The sequence below is a fragment of the Serinus canaria genome, chromosome 1 (genome assembly GCF_022539315.1).
Source record: "Serinus canaria isolate serCan28SL12 chromosome 1, serCan2020, whole genome shotgun sequence".
NCBI classification, from domain to species: Eukaryota; Metazoa; Chordata; class Aves; order Passeriformes; family Fringillidae; genus Serinus; species Serinus canaria.
In genome coordinates, this window is record NC_066313.1 from 114,083,212 (window position 1) to 114,103,441 (window position 20,230).

Genomic DNA, 20,230 nt, shown 5'->3' on the forward strand with positions numbered 1-20,230 from the left:
ATACAGATGATATACAGATATACAGATACAGATGCAGCTGTGGGTGGGTGCAAACCATAGCAGTCCCCTGCGCTACCATCACCAAAATGCTGCTCTTTGAAGTGTCATTTTAACAAAGCCCTTTTGCTCCTGACTCTCAGTGTTTATTTCTCATGTACAAGCTGTGAACCTCAAACAAATGTTCTGGAATGAAGCACATTCCCTGTGCTCTGAGGGGGGTAGTGATACTGAGTGATAACTGAGCTGTGGGGTTCAGTTATCATTTCCTGTGATTGGCTTTAGAGGCAGGAGAAAAGGAATTAGTACAGCCAGCTGTGGACAATTCCTTTGACAGAGAAGCAAAGTCCTTTTGTGAAGAAGAGTTCAAGATATGCAGCACTTGGGACTCTCAGAGAAATCAGGTCTTCCATAGAAGAGTCCAAAGTAAAACCTATTTTCAGCTGGATTATCAAAGGAATCCTGGGATCTTTTGCAGGAGAGCTCTGCTAAAATTGCCAGGTTTCAAGCAGATTATCCAGACCAGAATTAACACCAGCACCCCTAGAAATTCAGAGTATTCCCTGTCAAAGCCCCTCGTACCTGAGGGTCTCCTTAGTCCCAGGCATCCCAGGGAACCCCATGGATGTCAGGGACAGGGGTGTGCTGGGGCTGGCTGTACTTACCCTGTGCACCCTAAATGGCCTCTTCTCACTCCCCAGATCTTCCAGAAGCCACTGATGGAATCTGAGCTGGTCACAGAAAAAGAAGTTGCCATGATTTTTGTGAATTGGAAGGAGCTGATTATGTGCAATATAAAACTACTGAAGTAAGTTGGGTTTTCCCCCCATACTTCACAAAAACAGAACCCTGGGCCTCTCCTCCTGCTTCTCCTTTTAGCTGCATGAAAACATTTGCCACTTACACAAATCCTAACCAGAAGGGCCACGTGTTTCTCCCTGGGGGAAAAAGCAAACTGGGGACAGGGTTTGTAGTGAGCTGTAGAATAACCCAGCAGCTCTCTGCCATTTGCACTCACTTGGCTCCAGTGCTGCAGAAGGCAAATCCTCCTCTCCCTGGAGAGCAGGGCTTGCCAAGGCTTCCCACAGGGCAGGACTTTCCCTGCCTGGTTCCAAAGGGTTTGTGCCCAGGGCACCCGTCTCCAAAGGCCTCGGGTGCTGCTGCCCCAGTCCCTGCCAGGGAAGCTGAGTGAGGGCACAGGTAAACCTGCACCTTGATAAGCAAAAGCATTAATAAAGTTCTTTTCTTTCCCTACTCAGCTGCTGATTTTCACTGAACCTACAGGGATTTTACAGCTTTGCAGTATCTCCCTTTTTTGGTAAAATGTAATTGAAAATGGCCCACCAGTTGAAAAGTTGTGGCAGTGACAGGACAAGTGACAATGAACTTTTCCTTAGGACAGCAGGCTAAAAACTCAAAGTGATGGGGTTTTCCCTGCCTCACTCACACATCAGTAATTCTCTTTCTAAGCCAATGGAAAAGGAAATTACCCTCCTGTTCCTCTCACCTGTGATCTGGCATTGCATTAAAGTCAGGCAGCAGATGGATCTCCAGGAGAGGGAAAAGGTGTTGGCTGAGAGTACAGCCTGGGTATGTGCAAACCCAGGGCACTGGGAATATTTCTCTGTCTGCTCTGGGGTGCCCTGACCCCCAGGGCAGCTCTGACTCTGACCCTCATTCATGGAGAAAGTTTCCCAGACTCCAAGACAGACTGGAACCCCCAGAAGTGTGAAATAGATTCTAGAGAGCAGTGCAGGTGTGTGACTGGGTGAGAAATTGAGGGTTTGGGGTTTTTAGTGTGTTGTGGATGGAAGCAAGATGGAGGGCACAGGGTGTGCTCCTGGGTTTCTTCTTCACCTTCTTCTTCCTCCTTCTCCATGGGTTTGGGTGGCATTTTGTAATTGGGCAGGAAAGTCCCCATGGCAGCTCTGTGGGATCAGTTATTGGGGTAAAAGGGAAAATAATCCCTTAATTGGATAGTTTAGCTTTAAAAGACCTTGGAACAAGAGATTGTTGGCTATTTTGTGCCTTCTAATGAAAAGCTGCAGAGCTCCCAACAGTGAGACTGTTTTACTGATAACAAATAACAAACACCTGAGTCCCAACACAAATTACTGTCTCAAGTGCCTTCAGTCCAGACCCAGAGAAAGCCACAGCTGGAACTGCCACAGCTGGAAGTGCCACAGCTGGAAGTGCCACAGCTGGTGCCTCTGTGTAAAAGCAGCAGCTCAGTAAGAAGATCCTGTTCATTGTATCCCTGCAGTAAATCTTGTGGCCGGTGTATTTGTGGTTCCCTGGGTTTGCACAGTGAATAAGAACCCACCCCTCTGTTCCATAACTGAGGAGTGGCTCTTTGTCCAACCCCGTGCCCTGCTCCTGCCCAGGGCCCTGCGAGTGAGGAAGAAGATGTCAGGGGAGAAGATGCCGGTGAAGATGATCGGGGACATCCTGACGGCGCAGCTGCCCCACATGCAGCCCTACATCCGCTTCTGCAGCTGCCAGCTCAACGGGGCTGCCCTCATCCAGCAGAAAACCGACGAGGTGCCCGACTTCAAGGACTTTGTCAAGGTAGGAGAAGCAGCAGCTCCTGGGAATTCTGGGCATCTTCTTCCCCGGCTGATCTGCTGAGCAGAGGAGGCCCCACCTGCTGTGAGGGCTGTGTCACTCCTGGGCCACTCACTTGGAAAAGGACCTGGAGGGGCTGGAGCGTGTCCAGGGCAGGGAACAGAGCTGGGGAGGGGCTGGAGAATTCCTGAGGGAGCTGGGCAGGGGCTGGAGAATTCCTGAGGGAGCTGGGCAGGGGCTGGAGAATTCCTGAGGGAGCTGGGCAGGGGCTGGAGAATTCCTGAGGGAGCTGGGAAGGGGCTGGAGAATTCCTGAGGGAGCTGGGAAGGGGCTGGAGAATTCCTGAGGGAGCTGGGAAGGGGCTGGAGAATTCCTGAGGGAGCTGGGCAGGGGCTGGAGAATTCCTGAGGGAGCTGGGAAGGGGCTGGAGAATTCCTGAGGGAGCTGGGAAGGGGCTGGAGAATTCCTGAGGGAGCTGGGAAGGGGCTGGAGAATTCCTGAGGGAGCTGGGCAGGGGCTGAGCCTGGAGCAAAGGAGGCTCAGGGGGCCCTTGTGGCTCTGCACAAGTCCCTGCCAGGAGGGGACAGCCGGGGGGGTCGGGCTCTGCTGCCATGTTCCAAGGGAAAGGAGAGGCAATGGCCTGAAATTGTACCAGGGAAGGTTCAAATTGGAGATTGGAAACATTTTTTCCCTCACAGAGTGGTCAGGCCCTGGGCTGAGCTGCCCAGGGAGGTTTGGATTCCCTGGAATTGTCCCAGAGGACTCTGGATGTGGCCTTGGGGACAGGGCTTGGGGTGGCACTGGGTGATCCTGAGGGGCTCCTCCAGCCCTGGTGATTCTGGGATTCTTGTCCAGACGAGGCAGGTGAAGAAGTGTTGTACAAACCACCAGGAGTTCTCCTGCTGATGTGATCTCAGAGCAGATTTAGCTGAGGATTGGTGCTCATTTATTGCCTTCCCTTTTCCTTTCTTGGAGGAGCTCATTTTTGGGGTTTAAACCACCTGACTAACCAGATTTTACCTCTCTGATGTTTCAGAGGTTAGCAATGGATCCTCGCTGTAAAGGAATGCCACTCTCAAGTTTTCTCCTAAAGCCTATGCAACGGGTGACCAGATACCCACTCATCATTAAAAATGTACGTTCCTTTGCACGCATGGTGGGTTTGCTGCTGCTTTGCTCACACCTTAATTGCAGGGTTGTTTCCTTATTTGTGTCAGGCTTTGTCACAGGGAGGGCTCTGATGTGCTGGGGAATGTGGGATGACCTTTAATACTCGATCCAGCATCGAAAATGGGATCATTCCTTGGGCTTTGGCAAAGTTATTCCATATTTCCATTTGAAACAGCTGAAGTTTGCACCCAAAGAACCAGAAGGCAGCGAGTGCTGAGAGAAAATTTAAAATTCAGATAACAGGAGCAACAAGACAACCTTGTGCTCATATTTGCCTTTCCCCTCAGTGCCATTCCCTCCCCACAGGCTGAGCCTGGATTGCTGCAGGTTCCCCCTGTGCTGATGGTGCTGGAGGATTTACAGCCCTTTCCTAACTTCCACTTGTTGCTTAACATTTCCCATCCCAAATAACCCCATGGAGCCTGGCCCAAGGCCTTCACAGGAAATTATGAATTGGATGTTGGTAGTTAGGGATTCCTTCAGCAGTGGTGGCTGAACGTGTGTGCTTCTGGCAGAGGAGGCAGCAGTGTCCTGGTGCAAAGGCTGTGCAGGCAGGCCTGCAGTCCAGCTGTTCCCAAACAGTGCTTGTCTCCCATTTCTCTCGGCTGCCAAGGAGGAGCAGGCACGTGGGGCTGGCTGTGCTGGCAGCGGGGCTGGACTGGGAGCCTGGGGCTGACAGCGAGTGCAGCCCAGCTGTGGTGCCAGGAGCCTGATGGTGGCTTTGCTTGCGTGCAGATCCTGGAGAACACCCCCGAGAACCACCCTGACCACAGCCACCTGAAGCAGGCGCTGGAGAAGGCGGAGGAGCTGTGCTCGCAGGTGAACGAGGGCGTGCGCGAGAAGGAGAACTCGGACAGGCTGGAGTGGATCCAGGCCCACGTGCAGTGCGAGGGTCTCTCCGAGGTAACGGGGCTGCCGGGGGACAGGGACAGGCAGCGCCGCCCCCTCCCCTGTCCCCTGGCCCCAGCTGGCCCCTGCCCCACTCCTGGCTGCTGCTGTGCTCCTGAACCCTGCCTGGGGGCCTGGCCCCGGAGCTGTCCCGGGTTCAACGCTGCCCTTTGCAAACAGCACTTCCCAGTTCCCAGTTCTTTGTGGTGCAGTGGTTGTGGGGCTGCTGGGTCCCACTCCAAAGCTGTGCCTGGCCACCATGGACTGCTTTAAAAACCAAATATTTAGAAATATTTTCTGTGATAAAGCTTTGTATACATTTGAAAACTCAAGAATAGTGATCAAGTCTCTGGAGACTTTACAGAGAGAACCCCTGCCTCCCATGCCATGTTGTTTTTTATGGTTACATGATAAGATTCTAGAAATATTGTGTTTGTATGTCCTGCAAAAGGAGGGAAGATATTCTGATGGCCTTCCTGTTGTTGGTGGAGGTAACAGAGGCAGAGAGATCACAACTTGATTTTCAAAGTATGCACCATTCTAGAAGGTAAAAATATAATGAGCACTGGTTGGTTCATAAAATATAAAAATTGCATTTCACCCGAGGAAGTCTGACTGTTCTGGGAGAAGGACAGGGTGTGACAGTGTCAGCACATCCAGCTGTCTGCCAGCAGGAAAGTGGCTGCTTTTATCTTCTGTAGGTGGTGCCTGCCCCAGAACAGCAGCTCCACACCTGACAGAGCCTGTGGTGCTCGCTGCACCGCCACCAGCAGCAGCCCCAGCCACGGCAGGGAACAGCCCAGCCTCTCCCTGCGTTCTGTCCAAGGGGTTTCCAGCCTGCCAAAGGAGCCCCTCCAGAGCCAGCTGTCCTGGGTGGGGAGAGCTGTGCCAAACCCTGGTGAAAACAAACCTGCAAATGGCACTTTAGGTGAGGGCAAGGCTCTGCTGATCCCTAACCAGCCCTGGCTGAGTCTGGGATTGTGCCAGTCCCAGTGGTCAGCAGGTCTAACTCAGGGTATCCTGGCCATCTGAAGTGCTCTGGGGTGTTTTAAGGGGTGAAATTCAAACACAATTCAGAATGCAGCCCTGAAGAGAGCTCAGCCTGTGGAGAGGCCGTTGGCAGAGCTGCTGCTCATCCAGGACAGGTGCCCTGGCTCAGTCCCAGCCCTGGGGGTGCATGTGCGTGGCCAGGGGGCACAGATGCTTTTGGCTTCCCCTGCCTGCCCAGCCCGTGCCCCTGTGGCCCTCAGGGACTCTCCCGGGGCCCCCTGTGACTTGTGCTGCTTGTGGTGCTGGAGGCATGGCTGGTCATCCCTGTGCCACAGACTGGAACCAGGACTCAAAACTGTATTTGGTCTCTTGCAGGGCAGCCCCGATTGTTTCACTTTATACAGTGCGTTGTTGTTCTTCTTCTACTTTTCGCAGCAACTCGTTTTTAATTCAGTTACAAACTGCTTGGGACCACGCAAGTTCCTGCACAGTGGGAAGCTCTATAAAGCCAAGAGTAACAAGGAGCTGTATGGTTTTCTCTTCAACGACTTCCTCCTCCTCACTCAGATCATAAAACCTCTTGGCTCTTCTGGCACAGACAAGGTCTTCAGCCCCAAGTCCAACCTGCAGTACAAAATGTACAAAACTGTAAGTGCTGCTCCCACACGGGGATGGGGACAGGGCTCAGGAGCTCCACTCTGGGGCTGTGGGCAGCAGCCTTCCTAGAGAAGAGATTTGAAAGCTTTGGGGATCAGGGGCTGATGGCAGGAAGGGTGGCTGTATGCTCTAGGGAAATAAGAAAAGATGCTTTGGAGGTTTTGCTTGAATAAAACTCTTCCATGAGGGCTTGTGTGTTTGAGGGAGCAGAGAGAAAACAACGTTTGCTGCTCTCTGTGGGAGGAAACTCTGCTGTGCTTGGCTCTCTCCAGGAGTGTCCCCAGGCTATGCAGGCACCTCTGCCTTTGTCAGCTCTTAAAATTTTCTGCAGAAATATAGGAGGCAGAAGGGGAGATACTTGGGGCATGCAATAAACCTGCTGTGAGCTGATGTGTGCTGAATGCCCCCGTGCAGACTCTGCAGTACAACTCCAGCTCTGCTGATGTTTTACAGCCCATTTTCCTCAACGAGGTACTGGTAAAATTACCCACAGACCCTTCTGGAGATGAGCCCATCTTCCACATCTCCCACATTGACAGAGTCTACACACTCCGGGCTGAAAGCATTAATGAAAGGTAAGGCCTTCGTGGGCCTTTGCAAAGTCTGGTAACTGTAGGATGGGAATGGTTGTGATGGAAACTTGCAGAGCCCTCTCCAAGCTGGTTATTTTACAAGACTGGAAAATTCCTTCTCGGGAATATGGTGATCTGAAAAGGAGAGAAAAATGATGTTTCCTGAATTCCAGCTAGACCAGTGATGAAATGGCTGAGGCTGGATGTTTAGGCTGCATTTCACACTTTATAGTAATGTGAAGGAGCCAAGAGATGCAATTCTGTCTTTGGCTGTTACCTGGGATAGTGGACAGTGTCCCTGCCCATAGCAGAGAGTGGGACTGGGTGAGCTTTAGGATGCCTCCCAACCCAAACTAGGAATGTCCTGTGGAGCAGCAGATCTTTATTTGGGGATCCAAAACTGATCCACAGCTTCCAGATTCTCCCATGTTCCCTTGACTCAGGTTTCCTTGTATGTCACAGCAGTTCTTCAAAACCCTTGAGGTCACTTAGTAGCCCTTCTGCCACCCTTTTTCTCTGTCAGCCTTCCCCCTCAGCCTCCTTCAGGCACAGCCTGGGACTGTTGGGGTGGACTCAGTGATCCATGTGGGTCCCTTCCAACTCAGGATGTTCTGTGACTCTTAATCATGGAATGGTTTCCCAGAAGGGCCCATTCCCCAGCCCTGGATTCCCCAGGTTACACTTCTAAAGTCCCGAGAGTCAGAAGAATTGGGTAGGAAATCTCAGGGACCAATCTCAAGGACAGTGGCCACCTCAGCAGCAGCAGCAGTGTCTTGTACCTCCTGGCTCCAAGAAATCAGTTTATTTGAGGAAAACAAGGGGCTGCATGAAAGCAAACCTTTTGTTTTCTCACCAAGCATCTCCTGCTCGTGGCTCCCTTGAGCTTTCTCTGTGTGCTGGGCTTTGCTGCCTTGGGATGGCTCCATTCTGCAGGTGCTGTGAATTCCAGTAAGATCCCTCCCAGGCAGACAGCTGTGGGATGGCAGAGCCTGGGATGAGGCCAGAGCCTTGGCTGGGAAGGAGGGACAGCTTTAGTTTTGTCTGCTGTGCTCCAGCAGGGAAAATCAGAAATGTCATTTTGCAACTTTTTTTTCTCCTTTCCTTCTGAAGGACTGCCTGGGTTCAGAAGATCAAAGCTGCTTCAGAGCTTTACATAGAGACTGAAAAGAAGAAGAGGGAAAAGGCCTACTTAGGTACAGCATAGGATGTGGGGGTCTCATCTTCTGTGGAAAAGTCCCTGGGCAGGAACATCCATTGGTGACATTTCTCTGTGCTCCTCTCTTCCACCACAGTTCGCTCTCAGAGGGCAACAGGCATCGGGAGGCTGATGGTGAATGTTGTTGAAGGCATTGAGCTCAAGCCCTGCAGGTCCCATGGTGAGTGCCTTGGCTTTCCTTGCTCCATCCAGAGGACATTCCCGTTTGCCAGCCTAGCTCTGCAGGGGTTCTGTCCCAGACATGATTTTGTTAAATGACGTGGGTTTAATGAAGGTGAAAGAGGCAGAGATGACTTTGTGCAGCTGAGCCCTAGTCCTGCAGTTGTCCTGCATGAGGCTTTTGTGTCAGGCTGGCTTCATTTCCACCACACAAGCCATAAAGTCCTGAAGGGAAGGGTGGAGGGTGCTCAGCACCCAGCAGAGCAGAGCATTCACTGTGATGGTAATGTAGCCCACTACAGAGGCAGTGAAGCAGAGCCTGGGATGGGGCCAGGTGTGGCCAAGGTCTTTCTCAGCTCAGGTGGCTGTTGGAGCAGAAGGAAGCTCAGGAGCAGGAGCACGCAGCTAAAACAGCCCCGCTCGTTTCTGCTTGTTCCCATCTTCCCAGGAAAGAGCAATCCCTACTGCGAGGTGACCATGGGCTCCCAGTGCCACATCACCAAGACCATCCAGGACACCCTCAATCCCAAGTGGAATTCCAACTGCCAGTTCTTCATCAAGGACCTGGAGCAGGACGTGCTGTGCATCACGGTGTTCGAGCGGGACCAGTTCTCCCCGGATGGTGCGTACGGGCTGCCCTGCCCAGGGCATGTGCAGAGCTCTTTTTGAGGAGGAGCATTCCTGCTGAGGGAAAGCAGAGGGAATGGGCTGGGCTGGGAGATGATCTTTAAAGATACCCCAGATCTGGCCCTCTTTGCATATTTAGGAGTCAACCTGACTCCACACAGTATCAGCACAAAAAGGTTGGAGCTCCCTCTGGGTTTTGAGAGTTCCTTTTCTTGTGCAGTTGACAACAACTAAAATGTGATGTGTAATTCTGCTGAGACTCCAGAAAGCTCTGGATGCTGCTTGCACACAGATGGGTTCAGGCAGGAGGAAGAGAAATGTCTTTGAGCTCCTGTTATATGCAATAACAGCAGCAACAGTGAGCCCAGGATTCCAAGCCCAATAGAGTCATGGAACAGTTTGACTTGGAAAGGACCTTAAAGATCATCCAGTTCCAGCCCCTTCCATGGGCAGGGACACCTTCCACTATCCCACATTGCTCCAAGCCCCATCCAGAGGGGTCTTGAACACTTCCAGGGGTGGGGATTCCACAGCCTCTCTCATTCTTATTTCCTAAGCTGGGATGAACACGTGGAGCATCACAGGGTGTATTTTGGAGTCCCAATCTCAGGCACTGTTTAGATAGGACTGGTACTGGCTCATTGACCTCGTTGCTGGGCTGATGACCTGCTTGGCTCCGTCATCTCCAGCAGGTTCACTCTCAGGTTTAACTGAGAACTTTGGCCTTTGGTTATTTTTTATCATAAAATCTAGAAGTCCCTGAAGCGAGGCAGCTGTGAATTCCACAGTGGGTTTTTCCACTCATGGGCCCATTTAGCTTTATTGCTGCTGCTGTTTAACATGGTCTGGCTAAATGCCCTGCTATGCAGCTTGGCAGCCTTTGTCCCCCTTCAAGTGCACAACTGGAGTAGGACTGAAGGCTTGTTTTCTCTTTTGCTGTGTGTGGGTGAAGTTCAGGTCCTTCTGCAGGCTCTGGTTTCCCTTTCCTGAGCACGCTGTGTTTCTGCATTGCAGACTTTTTGGGCAGGACAGAGATCCGTGTGGCAGACATCAAGAAGGATCAGGGTTCCAAGGGACCAGTTACAAAGTGTCTCCTTCTGCACGAAGTCCCCACGGGGGAGATCGTGGTGCGCCTGGACCTGCAGCTGTTCGATGAGCCTTAGGAGAGAGGGGCCAAAGTCAGGATCGAGCCAGAGGTCGCAGCAGGAGGTGTCTGCAGGAGCTGTCACCGAGTCCTTGCTGGTGTGGCATGAAACTACTGCTCGCCCTTCACACGTCAGAGGGTTATCAAAGCAAACAGGAGCATCTTTGTGCCTTGATAATTCTCACTGAACACACGAATCCCAATTTAGTGAGGAGATCTCCCTCAATCTCTCTGTGTGGAACTTGGCGTTGGTTTCCTGGGCTGCTGAAACAACCCTGTTGTTCCTTGTGCTGCAGTGGGGATAGCTGGCAAACCACATGGCTGGCTGTGCTTGCTCCAGCTGCCCTGCTCTTTAATTCCCGTGGAGGAGGCAGTGTGGGTGTGTTTTGGAGGCTTTCTGAGAGTTTTCCCCTTCAGGAGTTCTGTGCCTATTGCCTAGCAGAGTGGTGTGTAAATGTGAGTGAATGGAAGGAGCAGATTTGCAGCAGGAAGATCTTTGAAGGTCTTCGTGATGGTACTGAAAAGACTTAGAAAATAAATAGTCTATATCTATAAACAGAGAAGATTCTATTAACATACCACTTCATGACTCGTGTTGCCCCTGAAAATAAAAGCTGTCCAGGCCTTCTGCACAGAGATGAATTGCACTCCAGAAGAGTCCAGCCCTCGGTCCCTTTGGAAGTTGCTGTTGTCCCCAGGACTGTAAGTGCTGGGGCAGGAAGCCAAGGGTGAGGCACAGAGCCCTGCTGGTGTCGTGTGTTCCTCCCAGGTGCTCCTTCACTGCTGCTGCTCCCAGGCTGAGCCTCACCTGAGGGGGGGAGAAGAAACAATCGTGGCTCCAGCTCAAGAAGCAAAGCTCCAGCCTGCAGGGCCTGGTGTGCACAGCAGTGGGTGGTGCCCAGGTACGGAGCTGAGCTGAGCTCACCTGGGTGCAACCAGGACAGGGGGGCTCGGGGCAGCTCCCAGGGCGGCTGCTGGATGTCACCAGAGAGCTCGTGGTGCTGCTGCAGAGTGGGGAACCCGAAGCCATCGGGGGATGCAGGGCTCTCCATCCGTTTCACTCATGGATAACAGCGTCCAGGCCCACGTCCCTGTTTGGCAAAGCTCCCGGCTCCAGGCGGGCACCGCGTCTGCTTTCCCTCAGGCACACGTGTGAGTGCCCTGCCGAGTGTGCACTCCGGGGACAAAACATCCCTGAGAGTCAAATTCCTCTTTGTTCTGCTTGGATTCCTTTTGTTCATGCCCCGCCACGCATCCACTGGTATTTTTGTAAGGACTTCATTCCGGATGGGAGGTGCCAGCCCGTGTCATTCGCATGTGAACGTTCTCGTGGAGCTGTTGTTAGGTTTTGGTGTTCCTTGCATGTCCTTTCAGTACTGGTTCCCACCTCTCCTGTGTCGGCGGTGTTCTCTAGCACTCCAAGTCTTATTGGTTTCCATTAGGAAATTAGGATATATCCATTACAGGTAGGTAGATCAGTATGGTAATAAGTGTAAACTGTGCTGGGAAGTGTCTGTGTATTATAATTTCCTAAAAGACCACTGTAATGTTTCAAGCAATGGGAAGGAAAAAAATGTATGTTGGAGGGACAACAAAGTTTACATTTCATACTTTTCAGAATCGCTTTATTATTTATTTATTGAAGATAGTGTAGAATTTTGTATCAGAAATGACAGACATACTTATGTATTTTTTGAAACAAAACAGAGATACACACTTTAGTTAGAAACTTTCAACTGACCACATTTTAGAGGGAGTGTGACTTCCTAGGCATGCATTTGTTTACCACTAACTGGCTGAAAACACAATTAAGAGAACTTTAAGTTTCTATTTTTCAATGTTGTTAAGAAAATTGTTTCAATTAAAATATGTAAATAGTACTAAACCCATGCTTTCCTAATTCCATATCAATACATTTTATTAAATATAATGTATATGAAAATACACATTGTTGTGGTAGGATTAAAAAAAAGTGATAAAATCTATTACTGGAGTACCATTAAATGTCATTGTCTAACCTTTTATTGCTGTCCTAATTTTACTCAGTGCTGCCAACAGGGTGAACATTCATTTCAGTGTTTCACAAGTAGCATCACTTTGTTTGTTAATAGTGTAATTTCACCAACATCAGTTACAGTGACAGCTGAACTGGCCAACAGGACAAAAAAAATCTGGCTGGAATGCAGGAACCTTGGGCAGGGTCTTGGAGGGAGCCCCAAGGAGCTGCACCTGCCTGAGGCTCATGTGGTGCTGGAAGTGGGGGACCCTTCACTCAGGGGCCCCTGTCCCAGAATGGTTTGGGTTGGAAGGGACCTCAAAGCCCACCCAGTGTCCCCCCTGCCATGGGCAGGGACACCTCCCACTGTCCCAGGCTGCTCCAAGCCCCATCCAACCTTGGCCACTTCCAGGGAAGCGCTGTAGCAGCCTGTGGGATTGCCCCGTTTTGGGGAATTGTGAGAGAACAAGCGCGAGCACCTTCCCAGCCCCACCACCTGGGATGTCCCTGTCCCCCTGGATGCAGAGCACTGCCAGTGCCAGCAGGGGTTACTCAAACGTTGATGAGGAAAGGCTGCACAGAGATCCAATAAATCCCTCACAATCAGTCCAGTGCTAAGGGAGAAGCTCGTCCTGTCCCTGTGCATGGAAGACAGGCTGTGTCCATGCCCTGGTGACATTGTCATTGTCCTTGGAGCTCGGGGGCACATCTGCACTGCTGGCTTCCCAGACAGAACTGTGCTTCCTGGAGTCACACAGAATCCCCAAATCCCTGGGGCTGGCAAAGCCCTCCCAGCCCAGGCAGTGCCAGCTGTGCCCCATGGCCACCCTGTGCCCAGCCCAGAGCACTCAGTGCCACCTCCAGGGGACACCTGCAGGGATGGGCACTGCAGAGCTCCCTGGGCAGCCCCTGCCAAGGCCTGAGCACTTGGAAGTGCTGTAAAATAAAACCACCCCAAGCTGGCCTTGGCTCAGAAATGCTGAGAGCCTGCCCAGGGCAGAGCTGATGGAAAGCCAGGCTGGAAAGCTGGGAGAGGCTGCTCAGAGCTGGGGAAGGGACTTGGGCACCTGGGAGACAGAGCCCGGCTCTGAGGTGATCCTGAGCCAAATAGCTGAGTGACTGCAGCAGGTTTCTTCTAGATGCACTTAATTATTCAGTATTTTCTCAATGTGAGTTTTTATGAGGGCGCTTTTTCAATGCTCATTTAACAATTTTTTTACCCTTTAAAAACAATTCAGTCACTTTTTGTTACGTGTGAGGAGGATTGGGGTAGGAAACATTGTGGGTAATGGAGTTTTTTCTTACATACATTTTCAAAACTGAGATGTGAAAACTCCAGACTCTGACTCCAACAGCAGTGCCTGGTTGCAGACTGCTCTGCTTGTCACAGTGAGATCTCAGTTCATTCAAATCCAGCAGTCAAAGCCCTTGAAACAGGGAGAAGCTGGGAACCAGGAGAAATGGCTTTGAGGGTTTGCTCTGTGCATACATTCCACATCTGCCCTTGCTTTGTTCAGCCTCTCCACTCCTGTCCTACGTGCACATTGCTGTATCCAGAGTGCAGTACATGCTTATAGATATAATATAGATATATTATTATTGTACATACAGTACAAAACCACAGCTCTGTTGTCATTGTCAAATTCCGAGTAAATCTCAGAGAAATGCATTTAAAGGCACCTGGTTTTGTTTGTTAATTTAAATATTTTAAAAGAAGCAGTGTCCTCAGGAAATTATTTTTCTGTATGTAGGAGGATATATTTAGGATCTCATTAAAAAAATAAAGAACTGCACTGAGAGTCTGTTAAACGGCCCTAATTACTTGGTAGAGTTGTCAAAGGCTCTGCTGTGACCGTGGGTCAGTTCCTTGGCTGCCTGTAAAGCTGCCAAAGTGTCACTGTCCCTGGATTTGGGGACCAGCTCTGGGATCTGTCAGTGCTGTGCAAGCAAAGGGAACTGGGGCTTCCTCCAAGCCCCCGCCAGCCCCCGGGTCCAGCTCCTGCCCCTGCCCTGAGCACAGGAGAGGGGGAGAACGAAGAATAGGGACAGAGCTGAAAGGTCAGGGCTTGGTGAGCAGCAGGAGCTCTGCCCTCCCTCCATCCCCAAGAAGTGGCTGGGTGTCTGAAGGGGGATGGATGGCGAGGGAAATCCATCCCAGCTCCAGGAGCTGCTCCATGGGAAGGGGCCTGTGGTGTGACACAGGAGGAAGAGAATGTTGGGTGTGGGACCTTAGTGCTGGTCCAGGGGCCTGGCCCTGTCTCCAGCCCTGCTCTTCAGGGAATCACAGGATGCTTTGGGGGGTCCATAAATCCCACCCAGTGCCACCCCTGCCATGGCAGGGACACCTCCCACTGTCCCAGGCTGCTCTCAACCCCAGTGTCCAACCTGGCCTTGGGCACTGCCAGGGATCCAGGGGCAGCCCCAGCTGCTCTGGGCACCCTGTGCCAGGGCCTGCCCACCCTCTGAGAGGTGCTGCTCCCTCTTCCCCATCTCACCCTGGCTTTTTAGTGCACATTTTGCTTTTTGCCAAACAAATGGTATGGATTCATTTTCTTTTCTTTTTCTCTTTTAAGAAAACCAGAGAAAAATGTAGAATTTGTATGATCCCAAAAATTATGAAAGCATTATAAAAAATTGTCTGGCAATAGAAGATAAAGTTACCCTTTCTTTCAAGAAAATGCAATTAATTTGTAGTGTTCATTTATGGCACATTTAACTGTCCCTCAGTACTGTGAAGATGGCTCCTTTTGGTTTCTAAGGCATTTGTAACAGGTATGCATCAGGCAGCAATGTTTCTCGTAACACAATTTTAACTGACTTCAGTTGCTGTGAATGTCTTGTTTCCTCAGCCCCTCCTGGTTAAACAATTCTATTTACAGACAAGCTATAACTAAACAAGAGTCCATAAACTGTGCCCCCTGTGTGAGGCCTGGTGCTGCTCCAGCTTGGTGGCACAGCTGGTGCAATGTCAGACACAGCTGAGACTGGGCTTGTGCAAGTGAATGATGCAAGAATAAATGCAGATGATGCAAGAATAACTTTTTAAAGTTTACCTGTGTGCTGTCACATTTCTGAGAAGTGCTGGAGGGAGATGGAGTCAGGAAATCTGCAGATGAGTCACTCTTCCTTTAAGCTCTGATCTCTGCCCCTGGCACAGCACCTGAGGCTGGGCCAGCAGGGATTTAGGTTGGATTTTAGGGCAAGGTTCTTCCCCAGAGGGTGCTGGCACTGCCCAGGCTGCCCAGGGAATGGGCACGGCCCCGAGGCTGCCAGAGCTCCAGGAGCCTTTGGCCAGCGCTGCCAGGGATGCCCAGGCTGGGCTTGGTGGGATCTGGGCAGGGCAGGGATGGATCAGTGATCCTGGGGGTCCCTTCAGCTCAGGACATTCCATGATTCCATGACTATTTATGCTGCCAGCACCTGCCTCGCTCTCAAGGCAGACCAGGCACAGACAAGCACAACAGGAAAAAGCAGCATTTTTTATTAATGTGTTGTGATCACCCACCCATAAGGGGAAGGAAGCACCCAAGAATCATAAATGCTCAAGGACAAAAGCAACAATAAAAGCCAGAGCATCCACAAAATAATCAAAAGCTTTTGTCAAACACTTCAACATTATTTTTAGCAATGTATTAATATTTTGTTAATTTGACTTATTATTACACACAGCTGCTACACTGATCCCTGACCGACAACAAAGACCCATGGCAGTGAGTTTGGGATAAATGGAAGGGTGAAAGGACTGAGAGAAAGGAAAAGATGAATTAAAAAGGGGCACACTGAAAGAAAGACAAGGAAAGAAAGGGGAAAAGAGATCATCACTCCTGGCTCCAGCATGGTTCTGGCTGGTGGGATCAGTTCTGGCTTCAGCATGGTTCCAGCTGACAGAATGTCACTTCTGGATCCAGTGTGGTTCCAGCTGACAGGATGTCACTCCTGGTTCCAGAGTGGTTCCAGATGAGGGGACGTCACTCCTGGTTCCAGCAATGATCCAGCTGTTGGGATGCCCAGGGTCAGGGACTTGGTGGGGGTGCCCTTTTATGGATTGGGTTCTCCATCCTGAAACGGGTTTCGTACCTCTATGCAAATTGGGCCTCTTGCACAGTCTGTTCTTTCAGACCCTTCTGGAAAAGGGTCGGTGGCTTTGGGGGTCTTTGTGCTCTTGGCCCATGGCCACCTCTTGGCCCGAGTCCTGCACCTGCAGTGCTGGCTTGCGCTGACCTCCAGGAACCACAACTGGGACGTTTGTCCTGCCCAAGTGCTGCTGTGCTTCCACCTCCAGGCCTGGCCTGCTGCTGGTGCAGGCGCTACTCCTCCGGCTGTGCCGCCATGCAGGGACACCAGAACAGCCCCAACGCCAGACTGGGACACCGGAATGGCCCCTGCAGTGCCTGCCTGAAGCCGGAGGGACGTTTCTCAGAGCCCTGGCTTTGTGCCTCTGTCACCTCCGAACTGAGAGGCTTGGGGGACTCCTCCTCCTCCTCAGCAGCTGCCAGCTTGGCACCTGTGGGACCCCACAGGGCAGGAGAGGCACTGGGCTCATCAGCACAGGCTGACTTTGCTGCCACCTCTGTGTCCACTTGCCGGGAACAGCTGGGTCCTTCCCAGGAGTCCTTGTCATCCACCAAGCCCAAGGGTTTGTTGCAGATGTTGTTCTGGATGGCTTCGTCCCCTTGAGACACCACTGGGACTCCTTTGGAATGCACATTGTCACCGACATTGAAATCAAGAGCTGACATAGAGTCCAACAGCTCCGGCCAGTGGGCCTCCACCTTCTCCTCGCACCTTTTCAGAGGGGAGAGTTCTTGGTGTCTCTCATCTTCTTCCTCTTCCTCCTCCTCAGCACCATAATTGTTGGGGAAATGAGCTTCCAGCCATTCCAGCACCATCTGATACCTTGACACTCGCTCCACTGGGAGCTTAGGTGTGAAGTTTGAATTGCTGTCCATACCACCGAGCAGGGCCCTCCTTGTCAGCTCTTCATCCTCACATTCTTCCCAGTAGGAGAGTTCTTCATCCTCATGTTCTTCCCAGTGGGAGAGCTCTTCATCCTCATCTTGTTCCCAACTGCAGAGCTCTTCATCCTCATGTTCTTCCCAATGGGAGAGCTGTTTGTTGTCATCTTCTTCCCATGGGGACATGGCTAAGACATCATAGTCTTCCCCAAACCACAGCTCTGTCTCGTGTTTGACATCTGCTGGGGAAAGCTTCTCATCCTCGTAGTGAACCCCTTGGGACAGCTCTTTGTGACTGTCACTCAGCCCTGGGGACAGCTCTTTTTCAGGCTTCTCTTCATCCAGGGACAGCTCCTTGTAACTCTTGCTGTCCCCTTCAGAGAGTTCATTGTCACCTTCCACTGGAGACAGTTTCTCTTCATTGATGTTTTTCCCTGGGAATGGCTTGATGGCCTCTTCCAATTTGGACAGCTCATGGTCATTTGTGCTGTCCTCTGGATCAATCTCGCCGGTTTCTTCCACTTTGGACAGCTCCTCATCAGTCGGGCTGTCCCCTGAAACCACCACCATGGCATCTTCCACTGGGGACAGCTCCTGGTCGCTTGTGTTGTCCACTGGAAAGAGCTCACTGTCATCTTCAACTGGGGACAGCTCCTGGTCACTCTTGCTGTCCCCTCGAAAGAATTCAATGCATTCTCTCTTTGGGGACAGCTCCTCATCACTGCCATTTTCCCTGTGGGACAGCTCATTGTCATTGTTCTGTCTCTCCAGCACCATGCCTGTGAGTTTGCGCTCCATGGCTCGAGCCCCTGAGGGGATGGGCAGCACAGGCAGCAGCTGCCAGCTCGGGGACACACGGGCTGTGCCCTCCTGGGCCACTCTGAGTGGGGGCAAGAGCACCCTGGGCACGGGGGTGTATGGCTGCCAAGCACAGGGGCTGCAGGGCTGGGGCTTCTTCTCCCCTGCGCTCCACAGCTCTGTGCCCTGGCTCTGAGCATCCCTGGGGCTCACCAGGCAGGGCAGTGGTGTCAGCAGTGACAGCACTGGCAGACGTGGCAGTGGCGGCAGTCTGTCCCCACAGAGGGGCAGGGCCTGGCTCCAGCTGTCCTGTGACACTGCCTGCGGCTGCCTGAGCTGCACCTGTGGAACCTTGAGGTGTTTGGGCTTTCTGGGTCCTGCCTTTGTCTGCCCCAGGTGCACTGGCAGCAGCTTGATGGGCATCAGCGAGGAGTAGTAGGATAATGAGGATGAGGAGGCGCGGGATGGAGATGGCTCCCTTGGCAGGGCAAAGGTCCCGGCCCTGTCTCTGCACTGGCCTCTCCTTTCTGCCTCATCCCTCACTCTCATCCCCCTCTGCAAGCTCAACAGTTGGCCTTGGGTGGGCTGGGAGTTGGGGTTCCACTTCTCCTTGTTCATTTTCTCAGTAATTTCCGTTGTTCTCTAGTGCAGATAGACACAGGGAGCTGCTTCCTGCACAGAGGGCACCTTTCCTGTGACTGGGCACCCCAGGGCTCTGCGCCCCTTAGACACCCTCAGCCAGGGCATGGGCTCCCTGATGTCACAAGGCTCTCTGGCCACCACCACGTCCCACATCACAAAGGGCCCTGACACCGTGGGCCGTGTCACCAAGGGCCACCGCCGGCAGCCCAGCATCAGTGGAGCAGCCAGGAACTGGCTGGCAGCAGCCCCGCACTTGTGGCCTTTGGCCCCTGCTGTGCCCAGAGCCCTGAGAGGCTTTGGGCACGCTGCCACAGGACAGCCCCAGCCCCACAGGGCACAGCCCTGGCTTTGCCGGCTGCGCTGCCCAGGGCACGGGGAATTGGCCGCACGGACGGGCCGGGCACTCGTGGGCAGCGGCTCCAGGAGCCACGGGAGCCCGGGGAGCAGGGGTGTCCCTCAGGGCTCTGCCGGCGGCTCGGGGGCTCCGGGGGGCTCCGAGGCTCGTCCTTGCTTTCAGCAGTGACAGCCGGGGGCACCGAGCGCGGCCTCGACACCTTTGCCGGGCACGGGAAGCCGAGCGGGGCAGGGGCAGCACGCAAGGCCGGGGCCGTGCACGGGCACCCGGCCGGGCTGGAGAAGCGGCACCACGAGAGCCTCCTGCGCTGCCACAAGGCCGGGCCCGGCTGCTGCAGCTGCCTCGGGGCAGCGCCTGAGGCACCGACTCCTGCAGCTCTGCCCCGGCCCCTGCGGCGTCATGGGCACCGAGGCCGGGCCGGGGCTCGCTCCCTGCTGCCCGCAGGGCGCTGCCGAGGGCTCCCCGCCCGCCGGGGCCGGGGCCGGGCGCTGAGGGAGCGGCGCCGCCATTGCTGCCGCCCTCAGGGGCTCTGAGGGGAGCGCGGCTCCCGCCAGTCCCGCTCCGCCCGCACGGCCCACACAAACACAGAGCACAGAGACAGACGGAGCTCAAATTGTGTCCGTGCCCTGCCAAATGCTCCCGGACAGCGGCCCCAGGGGCTGGGCTCGGCTGCGGCAGCATCGCCACACGGCTGCGCCCGGGCCAAAATCCCCTGTGCTGATAGCGGGGCCCGGGCTGTGCGATGGGACACGAACCACACGGGCTTCAGCCTCTCGGGGAGAAAGAAACGAGTGCTTGTGGCTGTTAGGGAGAGAAAACTACTCTCGGTGGCACTCGTCGGTTATACATGGAATTCAAAAGGCATAACAAATACTAGAAAGGTATAATTAGAAATACATGTGGCTGAAAAGTCATAAAGAGGTAGGAGCAAAATCTCTACGGACCAAATAATTAAGAAAAGAAAAACTATGCTATAAAATACTTACACTGTTTTTGTCACTTGTTGTTCTCATTATTTTTAAACTTTTAAATTTGTTTCCTGTGATCTTCTTTATTTTGGAAACATTGAAGCAAAACTGAGCAGCCCCAGGTAAAACCCAGCAGCCGGCTCCAAGGCTGCAGAGTGGGTGTGGAGCTCCCGGAGGACTCCCACGCCTCAGCCGGGCACAAAAGCCCCTCTCCCTTCCCGGGCTGCATGGCAGCACACAAGGAGTGAAATCAGAGTTCTCCTGATTTCCTAGGCTTGCCCTGCACCACTGATCCAGAACCTCCTCCAAGTGCAGTCAGTGAGAGCAGACGGATCAGGTGTGCTTCTGGATCTTCTGTTTTTGCTCAAATCTTCCCATTCCTGGCACGGCACTGAAGTGTCGACCTGCAGGTGGGATCACACCTGATGTCCCGAAGGGCTCTCCTTTGGGCTGGAGCCCTGCAGGGCAGCTCCACCATGAACAATTCCTATTCCCATTGCAGGAGTCTCCTTTGGTGTGGAAAAGAAAAAA

General features: G+C 52.7%; 1 protein-coding gene across 3 annotated transcripts in view; it reads left to right on the forward strand.

Annotated features, from left to right (window-relative positions):
• ITSN1 (intersectin 1) overlaps positions 1-12,007 on the forward strand; it is a 111,383-nt gene extending 99,376 nt beyond the window's left edge. For 2 of the 3 annotated variants that reach the window (XM_050970700.1, XM_050970771.1), the window contains 10 exons: positions 699-805; positions 2,382-2,565; positions 3,599-3,697; positions 4,468-4,635; positions 5,986-6,258; positions 6,721-6,842; positions 7,950-8,032; positions 8,132-8,215; positions 8,663-8,836; positions 9,856-12,007. In XM_050970700.1, coding sequence (XP_050826657.1) covers positions 699-805; positions 2,382-2,565; positions 3,599-3,697; positions 4,468-4,635; positions 5,986-6,258; positions 6,721-6,842; positions 7,950-8,032; positions 8,132-8,215; positions 8,663-8,836; positions 9,856-10,004 — 1,443 coding nt within the window. In that variant the 3' untranslated portion in view covers positions 10,005-12,007. The remainder of the gene's footprint in view (positions 1-698; positions 806-2,381; positions 2,566-3,598; positions 3,698-4,467; positions 4,636-5,985; positions 6,259-6,720; positions 6,843-7,949; positions 8,033-8,131; positions 8,216-8,662; positions 8,837-9,855) is intronic. The other variant, XM_050970730.1, reaches the window with a different exon arrangement.
• The last annotated feature ends 8,223 nt before the right edge of the window (positions 12,008-20,230 follow it).